General features: G+C 40.0%; 1 protein-coding gene across 1 annotated transcript; it reads left to right on the top strand.

Annotated features, from left to right (window-relative positions):
* The first annotated feature begins 415 nt into the window (after positions 1–415).
* On the top strand, positions 416–16,396 carry entr1 (endosome associated trafficking regulator 1). The gene is made up of 8 exons (XM_060907853.1): positions 416–690; positions 3,324–3,421; positions 8,742–9,158; positions 9,260–9,333; positions 9,478–9,589; positions 9,686–9,748; positions 15,090–15,229; positions 15,351–16,396. Exons 1-8 carry the CDS (start codon positions 645–647, stop codon positions 15,433–15,435), a joined length of 1,035 nt encoding a protein of 344 aa, XP_060763836.1. The 5' UTR covers positions 416–644; the 3' UTR covers positions 15,436–16,396.
* The last annotated feature ends 429 nt before the right edge of the window (positions 16,397–16,825 follow it).

Below are 16,825 nucleotides of genomic sequence, written 5' to 3'. Positions count from 1 at the left end.
AAAAAAGTATTGTACTTCTTCCCACTCCTTTTTCGAACAATGTGCGGTGTTTTGTAATGTCTTAGCTCTTTATGTTATGTTATTTTTTTAAATTTCTCGTTTTCTTTCTTTTGTATGTACAAATAGTTACATACATTTTTTATACATGTTCGAAATAAAAAAATAAATTCAAAATTCAAATCTTCATTGAAAAGAGCAGTGCTTTTCTTTCAAAAATAAGGAAATTTCAAAGTGACCCCAAACTTTTGAACGGTAGTCTATCTATCTATCTATCTATCTATCTATTGATTGATTGATTGGTCTGGTTTTTTTTTTAATTCTTTATTTTATCTCAAGCTCATCCAGCTCCTGCCAGGTCACTAGGTGGCGCTGTCACCTTCTCCAGTGAATCGGAAATGCCCGAAGAAGACACGCATGCGTGGGGTGAGGAAACAGAAACCTGCTTCCAGTGAGCTGGAGTTGAAGTCAGCTAACTCTTTGTTGCTGCTCTTACCTGGAGCTGTATTCGCCTTGTGTTGGTGATCAGACTGGCAGCTGCAGGGCTTTAATTGAACACAGAGGAAATATTTGACAGCTGACCAGCAGAGATGTGTTAGTGTTGGGTTTTAATAACAAACCGCTCAGCATTTTATACTGTAGGAAATATGTCCAAACACAAAACATCCAAGAAAAAGCTGATTATTGAAGATGGTAAGTAGTTCCCCCCCTTTATTTATTTATTTATTTATTTATTTATTTATTATTATTATTAGAGTAGAGTGGGGGAAAAAGCCCCCCTTAAGGAAAATTCAGTTTTTCTCCAAGTTGAAATGAACCATGTGTTTAGTTTTAATCATAGTTTTTGACAACAGTGACATGAACAATAATGCCACCTAAAGTTTGCCTAAAGTTAATACTTAATTTTTTTTTTAACAAAAACAAACATTGTGCCAAGGGGGCCTTTTACCCCCCCAGTGGGGTAAAAGGCCCCCTGAGGTGGGGCAATAGGCCCCCTCACTCAAAAAAAGCTGTTTGGATAGCAAAAGTGTTTACTTAAGCCTATAATGTGAAAGAAACAAGAAAATATCCCTGAATTAATGAATAGATGCATTATTTTATTATATTTCGCATTTTAATTTCAATTTTTTTTTAATTTCAATTATTTTTAATATTAAGTTCAAATTACTTGCTTTACTCAACCTGGTAAGCGAGATGTTATTAAAAACTATGTATCTGCTATTCAGAAATGTATGAAATACAGTAATTATGATAAAAGGAAACGATGCCCCCTGGGGGCCATTTACCCCGCCATTAAGGGGGCGTTTTACCCCACAGACTACACTTTTACAAAAAAGGGTCTTACTTTCAAAATGTGATTCAACTTTTTATACCTAATGTATTTTTTTTAACGTACTGACTTGTCTACTCATACCACATACACAGCTGTGATATCTGACGAAATAGCAGCTATCTAAATACAGTTTTACTGATATCTGAAAATTATATCACTTACCATGAAATTTTATTTCTCTCCGCTGCGTTGCTGATATGCGATCCACAGTGGATATTTGTATATCCCCGTTGTCAAGCCAGTCCATAGCAACAATAGAAATGTAACTTTGCGCCATCTGGTGGTTATTTTGGGTAAAACAGGCCGGAGGTGTATTACCCCACGGGGGCGTATTACCCTAGCCTGGGCCCGCCCATCCTAAGCGTGATGCAACATGAGGGCCTGTTGCGAGCTTAGTCTGGCCAGGCAAGCTATCTACAGCTTTTCCAAGCTCCGGAAAAATCAGGAGCCAATCAACTTTGAGCATCTCCAACGGCCCTGGGTAGAGGCGTGTTCAAGGCAGTGACGTATTAGAACTGCGACCGGAAGCCATAGATTGTTTACAGAATCATGCTGTATTGAAAGCATTCAACGGGAAGTTCTCATTGAAAACGGAGCAAAGAGCAGCCCTGGAGGTATTTATTGAAAGGAAGGATGTTTTCGCCTTGCTCCCGACCGGCTTCGGTAAGAGTTTAATCTACTAGTTAGCTCCGCTAGTAGCCAAATCAATGGTTCTCAGCGAGAATCCTATCGTCGCGTCACATACGTCAGAGGAAAGAGTGATGTGATTGGTTTAAGCTTCGTCACAGCCTTTTCTGGCTTCGACCAGTAGCAAACTGATGCATTTCAGGGAGGCGGGTCAACCACGGGCTCTGGGAAACGGTTGGGCTTAATATCTTGGCCAGACCAATAGCTCGTAGAGCTTTGCAGTCGCGTTAGCCAGACTAGTATTACCCCACTCTACTCTATTATTATTATTATTATTATTATTATTATTATTATTATTATTATTGCATTTCTTGTTGTCCTTTTTTTCCTTTATTAAAGAAAAAATCCAAACATACAGTACGAAATATGCAGCGTAAATCTGCACATACAACAAGTGAACAAAGACATACAAACACATATTGAACATGAACAGACTAGAGGTTACTTACACCAAATATAGCACATTTTAAACGAGTATTAATAGCTTTAGGGCAAAGTGAGTGATCAATTGATGATAAGTAATGTTTTACATCTTTTTTAAAAAGAAAAGTTTTCTTTTTAGAAATTTACATTTGTGAATGAAGAATTTAGCCAAGAAAAGAAACAAGTTGATAAGAAAGTCCCGGTTTGTTACAGTGTTGGGGTCCTGTGGAGCTCCAAAATACATGATATCAATGGTTAAAGTAAAGTCCTTGTCAATGTGTTGTTTAATAAAGACTGCAAAAAAAATCCAGAAGACCTTAGTGTAATTACAATTCCAAAATAAATGATCAATTGTTTCAGGGTGAGAGGAACAGAAAGAGCAGTCAGGAGAGATGTTAGGGGAAAACTTAGACATCCTATAGTTACAAGGGTAACATTTATGTACAATCTTAAGTGAAATTTCAGCAACTTTGTTTGTGATCATAAATTGTTTTCTAAGTGACCAAAATCTTGACCAATCAATATTTTCAAAACGATTATTCCAATAACTAACACACGCAGGGGTGGAGATACTAGGTTTAAGCAGGATAGATCTTGTTGTCCTTCTCACACACTTTACTCATCTGAGCTTGTCATGAAAGACTTCAGTGATAAATGGGATCGTTTTGGAAAGAAAACGCTTCAAATGTGTAGTACAGGGGGGAAACCAGGACCAAAATCACTTTACCTGATGGGAGAGTGAGAGATGTGATGCGATTCTCACTCTGTTGCTTCTGGGATCAAGAGGAAGACAATCTTATTATTATTATTATTACTTCTTGTTCTGTTGGTATCCTGTGTTAAGAGTGGTCTACAGTGTTAACACTTTGTATTCCTATTTCAGATGAGCCAATAGAGGATGAAGAAGAACTGAACCCCTTCTCCTTCAGAGAATTCATCAGGAGCAAAAATCAACATTCCAGCACCGCCGAGCCTGTTGAGGTGAACTACTACAGTATAAACCTTCAGTGAAGGAAGGAGTGATTTTCCACTAGGAAACTTTGTGTTTAAAGCAGATATGCAGAACCTTTATTTTAAAATACATTCCCGAGTGGATAGTATCTCCATCCTTGACTCTTGTATGCTGCATAAATGTGAATTAAAAAAAATATATTTTTGAGAGTTAAAATCAACTGCAAAGTTGGCATTCGAGCTGCCACGCTGAGTGCGTGACGTCACAGCGGTAACCGGTTTTAAAGTGCATATCACGGGTAAATTCCGGAGCAAGATCAATGTAATTCTCCTATTTTATATTAAACTTTGGTCAAATATCTGTAACATTCTGTATTCTTTGCAATTTTTTTACCTTGCACAATACCAGAAAAATTCAGTTGAATTCAAGCCATTTGAGGCGAATTGGTCCGCCTCTGAAAAAACCTGGCATTTGGATTTCCTGGGAAACATTGATTTTCGTGACGTCGCGTGCGGGACGCCTCCCTCTGAATCCTACGTCAGCGCTGGTTTGTTTATGAGAAAACGACCTGGTGGTTTTCTGCAAATTTCTTCAACGTTATCACGTAATTATTAAGATGGTTAACAGATGTATCGTAGGAGGGTGTAGCAACACCAATCTTGATGGGATTAGTACTCATCGTTTCCCAAAAGACCGGACAATGAGAGAGAAATGGGAGCGCTTGGTCTACACAGGCTGTGCACTGAAACTGTGCAAAGCTCGCGCAGCCTGCTGGCGCTTCCGCAGGTAACGTCACGAATCTGGCTCCAGACTCCCTTGGGATTTTTCCAGATGCGTTTTGTTATTTTATTTTTTTCTGCTGTAGACAGATGGCCTTGTGCAAAATTACCCTTCTGGATGAGTGTGTAAAGGGACATACTTTCATATAAAAAAAAAAAAACACGAAATTGGTCCAGAATATGCACTTTAAGGCCGAAGACTTTAACAGCTATAGACCAAAGTCATATAAATAAAAATTTATGGTGAGAGTAAGAAATAGTGTTACCGACTTGCTCAACTAAGACTGATTTGACTTCAGTGATTGTGGGTTGACTCTCATTAAAACAGGATAGGTGTTATAACTTATGCAATGTGCATGCATTTTCACTGATAAAACGTAAAAGGCTAATTAAATAATCAGATGAACTGAGACAATCACATTCTGAAGCAAATTAAATAATCTTATACCGGTAACTTAAACACAATACAAGTCTAAATGCAGGTAAACATGTTGTTTTTGTTGTTTTGTATCCAAATGAGAGTTGGAGCTTACCTGTCTGTGTTCTCGCTTCTTGAAGGCCGATCTTGTGGCCGATTGTTTTAAAACAATCTGACTTTCAGTTGTTCGTTCAGTTCTCTGTTCGTTCACTTCTTCCACGTAAGGGCGAGATGGCAGTAATATCCAGCAGAGAAATCAGACGGCTGGTCCACTCATTCTCCATTTTCTCCATACTGAGTACTCCGCCATTACTGCTCGGCTCAGGCAATTACTAAAACCCAAGATGGGACGTCACCGGTTTTAGCAACAACTGCGGACAGGTCACTGCCTGAGCAATTAATATGTCTCGTCCCATTCCGTCCCAGGTTTTACCAACAACCCTCAGCTCACACTCCGGGAGAACTGGTGCAACTGAACTTTCTTTCCTTTTTAAAAAAAATTAAATTAAATACTTTCCCTTTCTTGTAGTTTTATTTAATTGTTGGTACTGCACCCCCTTTCAATACGGGCTCAAAGCCAACGTTCCTCAACAAATCAGAGGTCTCATACGAGTCCTCAGTAAAATGTGCAGAGCAGAGGAGAGACCACTTCGTAGGCGCCCAATGTGCCCGTGAACTTCTCGCAAAACGCGTCCAAATCTTTGCAGTTTGAACATTCTTGGGCCGTGAATGCAATGTAAATCCACCTTCTGTCGTGTTGCTGCACCGGCCAGCAACACATCTATGTAGCATGGCGATAAATTAGCTCAAAATGGAGGATCGGAGTTGCAGTCAGCTCTGTGTTTTAGTATGGCGGAAATGGTGATGAGACCGATAGACTTCCTGCTATGACGTTATGGACGTCAAGGTCATTTACTCAGATCGCTACTTATATGAATCATTTTAATTTTAAAAATTACTATATTAGATTTATTGTTAATGCTTAAAACTATTCCTTGAGGTCTCAAGGCATTTGGTTCTGCGTATCTCCTTTAACATTAGTTACAGTACAGTCCAAAAGTCTGAGAGCACTAGTGAAAATACTTTTGCATTCTTTTTTCATTTAATACAACAGTTTTCATTACAAATGATATTATTAACAACAACCTGGGTGAAATATTTACATGAATTTCAGAGTTAATTAGTATTTGGTTTGTCCCTTTTTTTGCTTTAACGATGATGTGCACTTGAGCTGGCATGGACTCCACAAACTTGTGCAAAACCTGATGATCCATTTTTAACACATTTGAACACATACTTCAGTAGAAGAGATTAGGCATGAGGAAAATCCGGCCTTTTGTACAAAGTTTTTAAAATGATCAATATCATAAATATGCTTTTTGCATTTAAATAGGGACCTACAAATAGTTAAATAATATTGGCTGACGCTGAGTGGTATATCAGATATATTCCATTCATCTTGCATGATATTGAATAACAAATTGAAGACGAGTCTAGCTGAATGGAATAGATCTGATATACCACGAAAAAAAAGCCAGCCAATATTATAATTCCTTTTGGGTGTTCAACGCGTCTTTCTCGTTCAAAATTCTCTCAAAATTTTCCATATTTAACGAAGCAAACTCGGTGGCCATGTTTGTTTATAAATTGTCACAGTTGTTCGCTAGCGTGGAAATTTTTTGTCTTGACAACTGTGCAATATCGTAAACCATATTCAACGCTCATTCTCCATTGGGTAGAGTGATGTAATACATGTAGGATAAGCGATATGCAAACAATATTGCATGCTATCAAACCAAATGAATGAAACCCGCTAGAAGGGAATAGAACGCGTTTTTATTCCATCAAAAAAGTGTCCTGTATGTAAAATAATGTAGAACCTTGAATGTTATATCATGATATTGAACATTACATTCTTTGTTATATATAATTTTTTTTTTTTTAATTCTCAAGCTTCCTGTTTTTATTTCCAATTTTAAATTAAAAATGAATCCCAGGTTTTCAGTGTTGTCTGGCTTTTGGACACCACTGTATAACCGAGATTACACATTATATTCAGCTTATTTGATAAAAGTGAAAAAGAATGGACTGAGTGATAACCAGAGTAAGAAACATGCCACAAAGGGTGATCCTCAAACATCTCATCTCATCTCATCATCTCTAGCCGCTTTATCCTGTTCTACAGGGTCGCAGGCAAGCTGGAGCCTATCCCAGCTGACTACGGGCGAAAGGCGGGGTACACCCTGGACAAGTCGCCAGGTCATCACAGGGCCGACACATAGACACAGACAACCATTCACACTCACATTCACACCTACGGTCAATTTAGAGTCGCCAGTTAACCTAACCTGCATGTCTTTGGACTGTGGGGGAAACCGGAGCACCCGGAGGAAACCCACGCGGACACGGGGAGAACATGCAAACTCTGCACAGAAAGGCATCCTCAAACATGATACCTCATTTCCATCAATTCCTTCAACTTCAGAAAGCATTGTATCCTGGTCAGGGCTGTGGTGAATCCTGAGCCTATCCCAGGAATACTGCGTGTGAAGCAGGAATACACGTTTTCTAAGAAGGAATTATAAACTAGAATAATCTTAAAAAGCTAACAACCCTTAAATATCCTCTCGAATAACCCTTTTGTGCAAGTATAGTGACCATAGAATAAGGGTTAAACACGGCTTAAGCCAGACAAGGTGTTTGTTGAGACAGTTGTGTCTTTGTCTTAAAGGTCCCATGGCATGAAATTTTCACTTTCTGAGGTTTTTTAACGTTAAAATGAGTTCCTCTGACCTTCTTAAGTCACCCCAGTAGCTAGAAATTTCATAATGTGTAAACCAAACTATGCCCAACATTTGAGAATGGCGCGTCAAAACGGCGCGTTGATAAACTCTTCCCTTTACTACATCAGCAAGGGAGATGATCCCCACGCCCCCCCCCCCCCCCCCCCCGGATTCCCACCCACTGTATGGATTGCCCGCCCAGTTGTAGTGAGGAGACCGTAGAGGACACAACAACATGGCGAGCGAAACATGGAAATTGCGCTGTACATGGATGTGACAACACAGAAAAGAGTCTGTTTTTACTGCCGACGGGAGAGCCCCTGAAGACGCAGTGGCTTAATTTTATTTACTCCAATAATACGCCGTCGAGTCTACCTAAGACGGTGTATGTTTGTCGGAAGCATTTTCCTGAGGAATGTTTCCACAACTTGGGACAGTACAGGGCAGGTTTTGCACATCAACTGTCACTGAAGCCTGGGTCCGTACCAAGCATCCCTGCCGCATCAGCAGCAAACACCGAACAAGTAAGTGTATAACTGGTCGTTTTGCCGTGTTTTAAAATCGGTGCGTTAGCCTAGCAATGGCTACATTAGCTGTGCAGCTAACCGCTTCCTGCAGTTAGCCAGGTAATCTGCGCTACAAAACTAAAGAGCATGCAGCATGCTCTGTTAAACTGAGTTTAGTCTGGAAATTGACTGTAACTTATGAGCTTATGTTTGACTATTGCTCCGCAATGCATGTCTTCTGTTGGATAAGCGCTATGTTGCTGTAGTTGCTGCTTCTATCCTCTTTGGTTATGGAGTGCGTGTTCAAGCCTAGGGTATTATACGTTCGTAAACTACCACTCCGAACACTCTCACTCTCTGTTCTCTGTCACGTTGAGTTTACGAAAGGAGTCCGAGGGAGAACGGGGTTTTGTCTTAGCAGCGTGGCTACAGGCGCTGATAGCAGCGAGTATGTGTGTGCGCAGCTTGGTCAAGCCCCTCCCCCCATGGCCCGCCTCTACCCTTCCCCGCCTCCTGCTTCTCATTAGCAAAACGACGCACTGGGAAAAGCGCTGAAATGGGGCTTTCTCCCAGGAGGCTATATTTACGTGCCGAGGGTTCATTTCGAGAAAGGCTGCGGATATAACATCCGGAAGCCTCCACGAGCCCGTTTAAAGCATCAACAAACCACCATGCCATGGGTCCTTTAAGAGTCAGTTTATTTTTTAAACTGATAATGTTCAAGGAGAGTCATTGCAGTTTCTTCTGACCTCAGATAAACGTGTTGATTCTTTAATAACCAAGAGAATACCAAAGCTGAGTTGATCCTGCGTTACAGATGATGGATGGCATTTTTGTGATGTTAGTAATGTTTATTGTTCTAGAAAACGTCCGATGGTGCTTGTTCAGTGGAGGGTGAATACAAGTACGCCGGAGGCTTTGAGCACAGCCATAAGAGTCACTTTTTCACAGATCCCTCACTGATCGACCAGTCATTTGATTATAAGCCTGAGGATGAATGGACTGAAAGCTACCAGCCCTCGACCATTAAGGAAGCACGTGACTTAGGACTGAGTGGCGCGCTGGAAGGCAGTGCTTATTTGGATCATTCCTTACTATCCTGTGAAGACGAGGATGAGACTGTAAACAAGTGGGAGCTAGGAGAGGACTTCTCACCACAACCTCATTTCCACAGAAGGAGCACAGGTAGCTATGAAGGAGATGAAGAGACCTCGGTTATTGATCTCACCTTCCATTCGAAGAAAAGAGGGACAGAAAATGGGATTAGTTACCAGCAAAAGGTAATGCATTCTTGCAAGTTGTATTTGTTTATCAGCGGCGTAATTGCGTCACATTATTATTTCTGTGATTTGTTTGTGTCTCGTGTCTTATATTTTTGTAGCTAAGAGAAGAAAATGCTCAGCTTCGGAAGCATATCAGAGAACTGATGAAAAAGTCAGAGGCTGATTCTACAAAGTAAGATACAAGCATGAATACATAAATGATGTCTGTGGATGTATGAGGGCTGATGATAAATTGGCTTTTCGTAATCCATACAGAGAAGCATGCTTATTGTTCATATGCGCAGATCTAATCAGAGAACCCGTTTGTGCTGTTTAGAATCCAGCAGCTTACAGACGAGCTGCACAACCGAAATTTGCAAGAGGAGAGAGAAGCCAAAACCTTAGAGAGTATGGTGCAGTCTGTGGAAGAAAACCTCCAGCTCATGACAGTATGCATTTTGGACCATTTCTGAATGCACTGTCCTTCGCAATAGAGCATCTCGGTGTGAAAAGTAACTCGGACTGTGTTTTGTTTCCCCACGCAGAAACGAGCTGTAAAAGCTGAAAGCAGTTTGTCGAAATTGAAACAAGAGGTCCAACAGCTTCAGGTTTGGCTTTCCAACAACTTTTCACCTTTTATTGATTTTTTTTTTTTTGTGCATGATTTCTGTATTATTACATCACGTGCCTGCAAGAATTTGTTTCTTTTAAAGTGCATATTCTGGACCAATTTCGTTTTTTTATATGAAAGTATGTCCCTTTACACACTCATCCAGAAGGGTAATTTTGCACAAGGCCATCTGTCTACAGCAGAAAAAAAAAACAAAAAACAAAACGCGTCTGGAAAAATCCCAAGGGAGTCTGGAGCCAGATTCGTGACGTCACCTGCGGAAGCGCCAGCAGGCTGCGCGAGCTTGCACGGTTTCAGTGCACAGCCTGTGTAGACCAAGTTTAGCAGCTAGCGATTTTGCATTGAAATATGGAATCGTCATCTGAGCGCAATGTTACCTCACCTTTGGATGAAGAATATAATGAGATGTCAGAATTATTTCTTACCCTGGCAACAGTCAACTTGTGAATTGCCGATTTTCTTGGTCTTTTTCTCGGCTCGGCTTCCGGGTGCCTCGCACGAAGCGCTCCCATTTCTCTCTCATTGTCCGGTCTTTTGGGAAACGATGAGTGCTAATCCCATCAAGATTGGTGTTGCTACAGCCTCCTATGATACATCTGTTAACCATTTTAATAATTACGTGATAACGTTGAAGAAATTTGCAGAAAACCACCAGGTCGTTTTCTCATAAACAAACCAGCGCTGATGTAGGATTCAGAGGGAGGCGTCCCGCACGCGATGTCACGAAAATCAATGTTTGCCGGGAAATCCAAATGCCAAGTTTTTTCAGAGGCGGACCAATTCGCCTCAAATGGCTTGATTTCAACTGAATTTTTCTGGTATTGCGCAAGGTAAAAAAAATTGCATAAAATGCAAAATGTGACAGATATTTGACCAAAGTTTAATATAAAATAGGAGAATTACATTGCTCTTGCTCCTGAATTTACCCGTGATATGCACTTTAAACTTGGGACACAGTGCTGTTGAATTCTCAAATCTGATTGGTCAGAAGGGGTTTCTTTAGCAGTGCTGGAAATAAATCAAATCACAGGTTTTATATTAATGCACTTGTTAATGTTCTTGTTTCTATAGTAACAGCTCATCCACAGAGACTTGTATGTTCTACATAATCTAACGCACATAAACTGATAAGCCACTGATATTTAAGCAGACACATATAATCATTGATAGGATGAGGCTTTCTGTAAGAAGGCATTTATGGAAGGAGTCTCCAGTGTTAGTGTTTCAGTCAGTATGTTTTCTGCCACAGGAAAGTCTTCAGGACGGAGCACTTTACACTTTCTGGTTTCTCAGTAACATGTGAAAGTGTTTTTTTTGTTGTTGTTTTGTTTTTAAATCTTTTTTCATCAACTTTTTTCATCAACTTTCATCTTTTTAAATCTTTTTTCATCAACATCAATTTTTCATTAACTTCAAGAGTGAGAGAGAAAACAGATTGCCTGTTTGTAGCTGCTATAATATACATTACCGTTCAAAAGTTTGGGGTCACTTTGAAATGTCCTTATTTTTGAAAGAAAAGCACTGTTCTTTTCAATGACGATCACTTTAAACTAATCAGAAATCCACTCTATACATTGCTAATGTGGTAAATGACTATTCTAGCTGCAAATGTCTGGTTTTTGGTGCAATATCTCCATAGGTGTATAGAGGCCCATTTCCAGCAACTCTCACTCCAGTGTTCTAATGGTACAATGTGTTTGCTCATTGCCTCAGAAGGCTAATGGATGATTAGAAAACCCTTGTACAATCATGTTAGCACAGCTGAAAACAGTTGAGCTCTTTAGAGAAGCTATAAAACTGACCTTCCTTTGAGCAGATTGAGTTTCTGGAGCATCACATTTGTGGGGTCGATTAAATGCTCAAAATGGCCAGAAAAATGTCTTGACTATATTTTCTATTCATTTTACAACTTCTGGTGGTAAATAAAAGTGTGACTTTTCATGGAAAACACAAAATTGTCTGGGTGACCCCAAACTTTTGAACGGTAGTGTAAGTGATAACAGGAACAATCTTCTTTCACAGATGTTGCAGAACCTCAAATGTAACTATAAATGCTTAAAACTACAATTAATAATTGTAATCATTGACAAATTGCTGTGTTATAAGTGGAATAAAACACTTTGGGATGTGATGTTAACTCTACTTCATTTCAGACCACATCATACACTGCCTAAACCAAAAAAAAAAAGGCACCAATTGGATTTAAATAAGCAAATACTTAAAAAGATTTGGTCAGATAATTAGTGCGGTGATTAATATGCTTCACTTGGCAACAATTCTTTTAACCCTAACTGATGCAGTGAGTAGCTTCTCATTTCTCAAACAACCATGTCAGAAGACGTATCCTGTAGCTGTGGAAAAGATGTGGCTGTGTTTCAGAAGGGTACATTTATTGGCCTGCATCAAGCAAAGAAAACAACTAAGGGGATTGCTGAAATTACTGGAGTCTATTGAACTGTCCAATGCATTATTAAAACCTGGAAGGATAGTAGTGAAGGGCAGCACGGTGGTGTAGTGGTTAGCGCTGTCGCCTCACAGCAAGAAGGTCCGGGTTCGAGCCCCGTGGCCGGCGAGGGCCTTTCTGTGCGGAGTTTGCATGTTCTCCCCGTGTCCGCGTGGGTTTCCTCCGGGTGCTCCAGTTTCCCCCACAGTCCAAAGACATGCAGGTTAGGTTAACTGGTGACTCTAAATTGAGCGTAGGTGTGAATGTGAGTGTGAATGGTTGTCTGTGTCTATGTGTCAGCCATGTGATGACCTGGCGACTTGTCCAGGGTGTACCCCGCCTTTCGCCCGTAGTCAGCTGGGATAGGCTCCAGCTTGCCTGCGACCCTGTAGAACAGGATAAAGCGGCTAGAGATAATGAGATGAGATGAGGATAGTAGTGAACCATCAACTTCGCAGAAGAAATGTGGTCAGAAAAAAAAATCTTGACTGACCGTGATCAGAGACTGAAATGCTTAGTGAAGTCGAATCATACAAAAACTGAGGTGGACAGTAACAAAGTACATTTACTTGAGTACTGTAATTAAGTACACTTTTTGAGTATCTGTACTTTACTTGAGTATTTTTTTTTTGGAAACTTATGACTTTAACTTCACTCGTTTGAAAGACAAATATCATACGTTTTACTCCACTACATTTCTATCAAAGTCCTCGTTATTCGTTACTATGAAGCACCTTTGAAAGTGGATGCTTTTTCTTTTCTTTTCTAAAACGTGATTTGTTTTTTTCTGCAGGTGACACTGAGACAGCCGATCAGTAATCACTAGGGTCACGTCACGTCCATAGACTGTATAAAATCAACTTCAGTGATTTCTCAGCAGCGTTATTTAACACAATCAGTTGATGGCAGAATGGAAGGAGGCGGTTCTTCTGGGGAATGCACACACCCATGGCCAGACCTAGAACCCATGTTTCAGTTTTCTGAAAGGATTAAAGATTCATTTCGTTTTAAATGTTTGCTTTGTTTACCTAAAACGAACCACATCACAGCCTACAAAATCTCGCCATCCAACCTGCAGAAGTCTGTAAACGTTGTATTCCAAGAGAAAGCTTGCAGTGAAGTTGTCTGTGCTTTTAGAGCGAGCGATAACATTGCAGTAGCTATGCAGTCTGGTTAGTCAAACGACTTTCTGTGGATTTGCCCGCCAAGTTGCCGTAGTCTTGTCCACAGCTAACGTTAACGCATAGCTAGTTAACTTGGACCCTGTTAGTTAGCATGTAAGAACAGAGTTACGCTAACATGAATAACGTTAACTTACCGGTATCTGAAGTCCTTTCAGAAATATGTTTTAGCATAATCTTACCAAATAAACTGAATGTAGAAATCTTTCTTTTCTAGTAACGTTAGATACCCAATATGATTTTGAGTTTGAAAAGAGTTTGCTAGCATGTCAGGTGGAGCTTCATTAACTAGCTAGCATGACATTAAACCACCATGATGCACAGCATGCATTAATTTTGTGAATTCACAAAATAATCCAGTAGGTTGCTTCAGAGGCATTATAAGCGTCGTGTCAACAATACGTTGACAGAAGATGTACTTTTAATCAAAGTCAAGTCAAAGAGTCCCATATACGTTTTTCGTACGTATGTTGGGGAGTGCCTGTTAGAGAGCACACTCTGTCTAGGCTGTCGGCATGGTGAGGTAGGATGGCCAGTTCCTTTCCTCGCCACCTTTAACTTCCCCAGTGTTTCCACCAGGTCCCCATTCACTGCTGGGTGGACAGGAGACGAGCCCCAGATCACCGTCCGAGGCGAGGCTCAAACCGGGGACCGTTCGCTTAGTGGTCTAGCGCTCTAACCACTTGGCCACTTCGCCTCTCGTACTTTTAATACTTCAGTATTTTTAAAAGCAAGTACTTCAGTACTTTTAACTTTAGTAAAAATTTGACTGGACAACTTTCACTTGTATTGGAGTAACGTTTGACCAATGGGATCTGTACTTTGACTGAAGTAATGAAGTTGGGCACTTTGTCCACCTCTGTATAAAAATCAACAGTAGAACTCACGGCTGTATTTAATAATGAAAGTAAGAACATTTCCACACACACAATGCAACAAGCAACTCACAGGTTTAGGATTAAACGGCTGGGTGTCCATAAGAAAACCACTTGTTAATATTAAGGCTAATCTGAAGAAAAGGCTTCAGTTTGCTAGGGAGCACAAAGATTGGACTCTGGAACAAAGAAAAAAGGTCATGTGGTCTGATAAGTCCAGACTGACCCTGTTCCTGAGTGATGGGTGTGTCAGGGTAAGAAGGGAAGCACATGAAGCGATGCACCCATCATGCATAGTGACCACTGTACAAGCCTCGGGAGGCAGTGTTATGATCTGTGGTTGCTTCAGTTGGACAGGTCGAGACTCAGCAACGTTATGGGGCAATAAAATGAAGTCAGCTGACGACCTGAATGTACTGAATGACCAGGTTATCACATCACTGGATTTTTTTTTTTTTCCCCCTGATGCATGAAATTAGGACTCAGATTGTGAAAGAGTGGTTCGGGGAACAGGAGGAATCATTTTCACACATGAATTGGCCACCACAGAGTCCCGACCTTAACCCCATTGAAAGTCTTTGGTATCTGCTGGAGAGGACAACTCCGGATGGAAATAAATGTTGTGCTGTTGCATAAAATTGTTGAAATGATGCTACGACAAATGCATGCCATAATCAAAGCTAAAGGTGGTTCAACGAAATATTTGTGTGTGTGAGAGAGAGACAGACTCCTTTTGGCTGGGTAGTGTATTTGTTGACTATTTTCCAATAACTGTACATCGTAGTGTGTTTTAATTGCTTATGTAACTTTTTTTCCCAGAGCCAGCTAGAGGCATACAGATGTGAAAATGAACGACTTCGTGCAGGAGAAACTGCCGCCTTGAGCTCAATGAGACAAAATGCACAAGTGGCATCCAAGTACCTCATCAAAGCTGCCCAGGATGCTGAGACTTCCATTAAGTATGTTGAAAAATCAAACTATTGTAACTGACGCTCATCAAAGTATGATAATCAGTTGAAGTCGATACGATTTCAGGCATATGATATGATGGCTCTTATGGTGTGTATTTTCTGTCCACAGGCAGTTGCTGACAGGAAGAGAGACTTTGTGTCTTGTATCAGAGCTGCTGAGTTCAATTGACAAGATCACTGAGATTCCAAAATAACACCTTTTTTTAAATTTCACTATGCAGTGCCTTACCTATCTCCGTTATTACTTTGCCCTTTCAAATCAGATGCTTTTCACAAACCATGACTTACAGAATAACCATGTTATTCTCTGTGGCTGTGCGGTTCCAGCCATGACAAACGCTCTTCCCCGGACGAGCTCGCGGTCTCAGTTATCTTTATTATTATCAGTAATAAGGATTAAATCAGAATTGTTACCTTTGCTATAGATTTGGAGGCAGAAAACCAAGAGAATGTGATCTGCTTTTGTAATGTGACTGAACGCAGCCACAGTTAAAGTGGGACATCACATCGTGTACCAAGTTCTTATTTATAATTATGTTGCAACGTCATATGATTGGCAGTCAAATATTTTCTGTTGTACATGCTATAAATCTCCTCGTAGTCATTCACTAAAAAGAATAGTGTGTAAAAAGCAATATCAGTATGTTTGTTTTTAACGCTTACCTTGCTGATTGGTTGTGAAGTTAAAAAAAAAAATGAATGACATCACTCGACATTTTTTTTTGAAGATTTTATTTGTTTTTACAATTTTTGTCAGCATACATAGACAACCTTTTTTTTTTTTTTTAACCAGTTGTTTGTTCTGACAGTTGTCCCCATTTTAATTTCAGCTCTTCAGATGGTCAGTATCTGTTGTCCGTACTTCTATCAAACAGTTCCCTGGCCAATAGCGTACTGTATAAGAGCTGAGATTTCATTCCTTTTAAAAATAGTTTTTATAGTTAAAAAAGTGAGAAATTCAACTTCTTGTAAACAGCTGCTTTTTCATTTCCATTACTCGAATGTGAAAATGTATAAAGCTCGTGTAGTATAACATTTTTGTGGAATTGATTGAATGCGTAGCATTGTTTCGTAACATAGTGCTTTTATCATTAATAAATATGGTATGTTAAGATACAACCCCGATTCCAAAAAAGTTGGGACAAAGTACAAATTGTAAATAAAAATGGAATGCAATGATGTGGAAGTTTCAAAATTCCATATTTTATTCAGAATAGAACATAGATGACCTATCAAATGTTTAAACTGAGAAAATGTATCATTTAAAGAGAAAAATTAGGTGATTTTAAATTCCATGACAACAACACATCTCAAAAAAGTTGGGACAAGGCCATGTTTACCACTGTGAGACATCCCCTTTTCTCTTTACAACAGTCTGTAAACGTCTGGGGACTGAGGAGACAAGTTGCTCAAGTTTAGGGATAGGAATGTTAACCCATTCTTGTCTAATGTAGGATTCTAGTTGCTCAACTGTCTTAGGTCTTTTTTGTCGTATCTTCCGTTTTATGATGCGCCAAATGTTTTCTATGGGTGAAGGATCTGGACTGCAGGCTGGCCAGTTCAGTACCCGGACCCTTCTTCTAC

This window comes from Neoarius graeffei, chromosome 24 (assembly GCF_027579695.1).
Source record: "Neoarius graeffei isolate fNeoGra1 chromosome 24, fNeoGra1.pri, whole genome shotgun sequence".
In the NCBI taxonomy this organism is placed as follows: domain Eukaryota; kingdom Metazoa; phylum Chordata; class Actinopteri; order Siluriformes; family Ariidae; genus Neoarius; species Neoarius graeffei.
This window is presented reverse-complemented; position numbering and strand designations above follow the sequence as displayed.

Excerpts from the sequence above, each read along its gene's own strand:
- entr1 (XM_060907853.1), top strand. The coding sequence starts at position 645 with ATGTCCAAACACAAAACATCCAAGAAAAAGCTGATTATTGAAGATG. Across the intron at positions 9,159-9,259 it reads GGATTAGTTACCAGCAAAAG|CTAAGAGAAGAAAATGCTCA; the intron begins GTAATGCATTCT and ends ATATTTTTGTAG. Across the intron at positions 9,749-15,089 it reads AAGAGGTCCAACAGCTTCAG|AGCCAGCTAGAGGCATACAG; the intron begins GTTTGGCTTTCC and ends TTTTTTTCCCAG.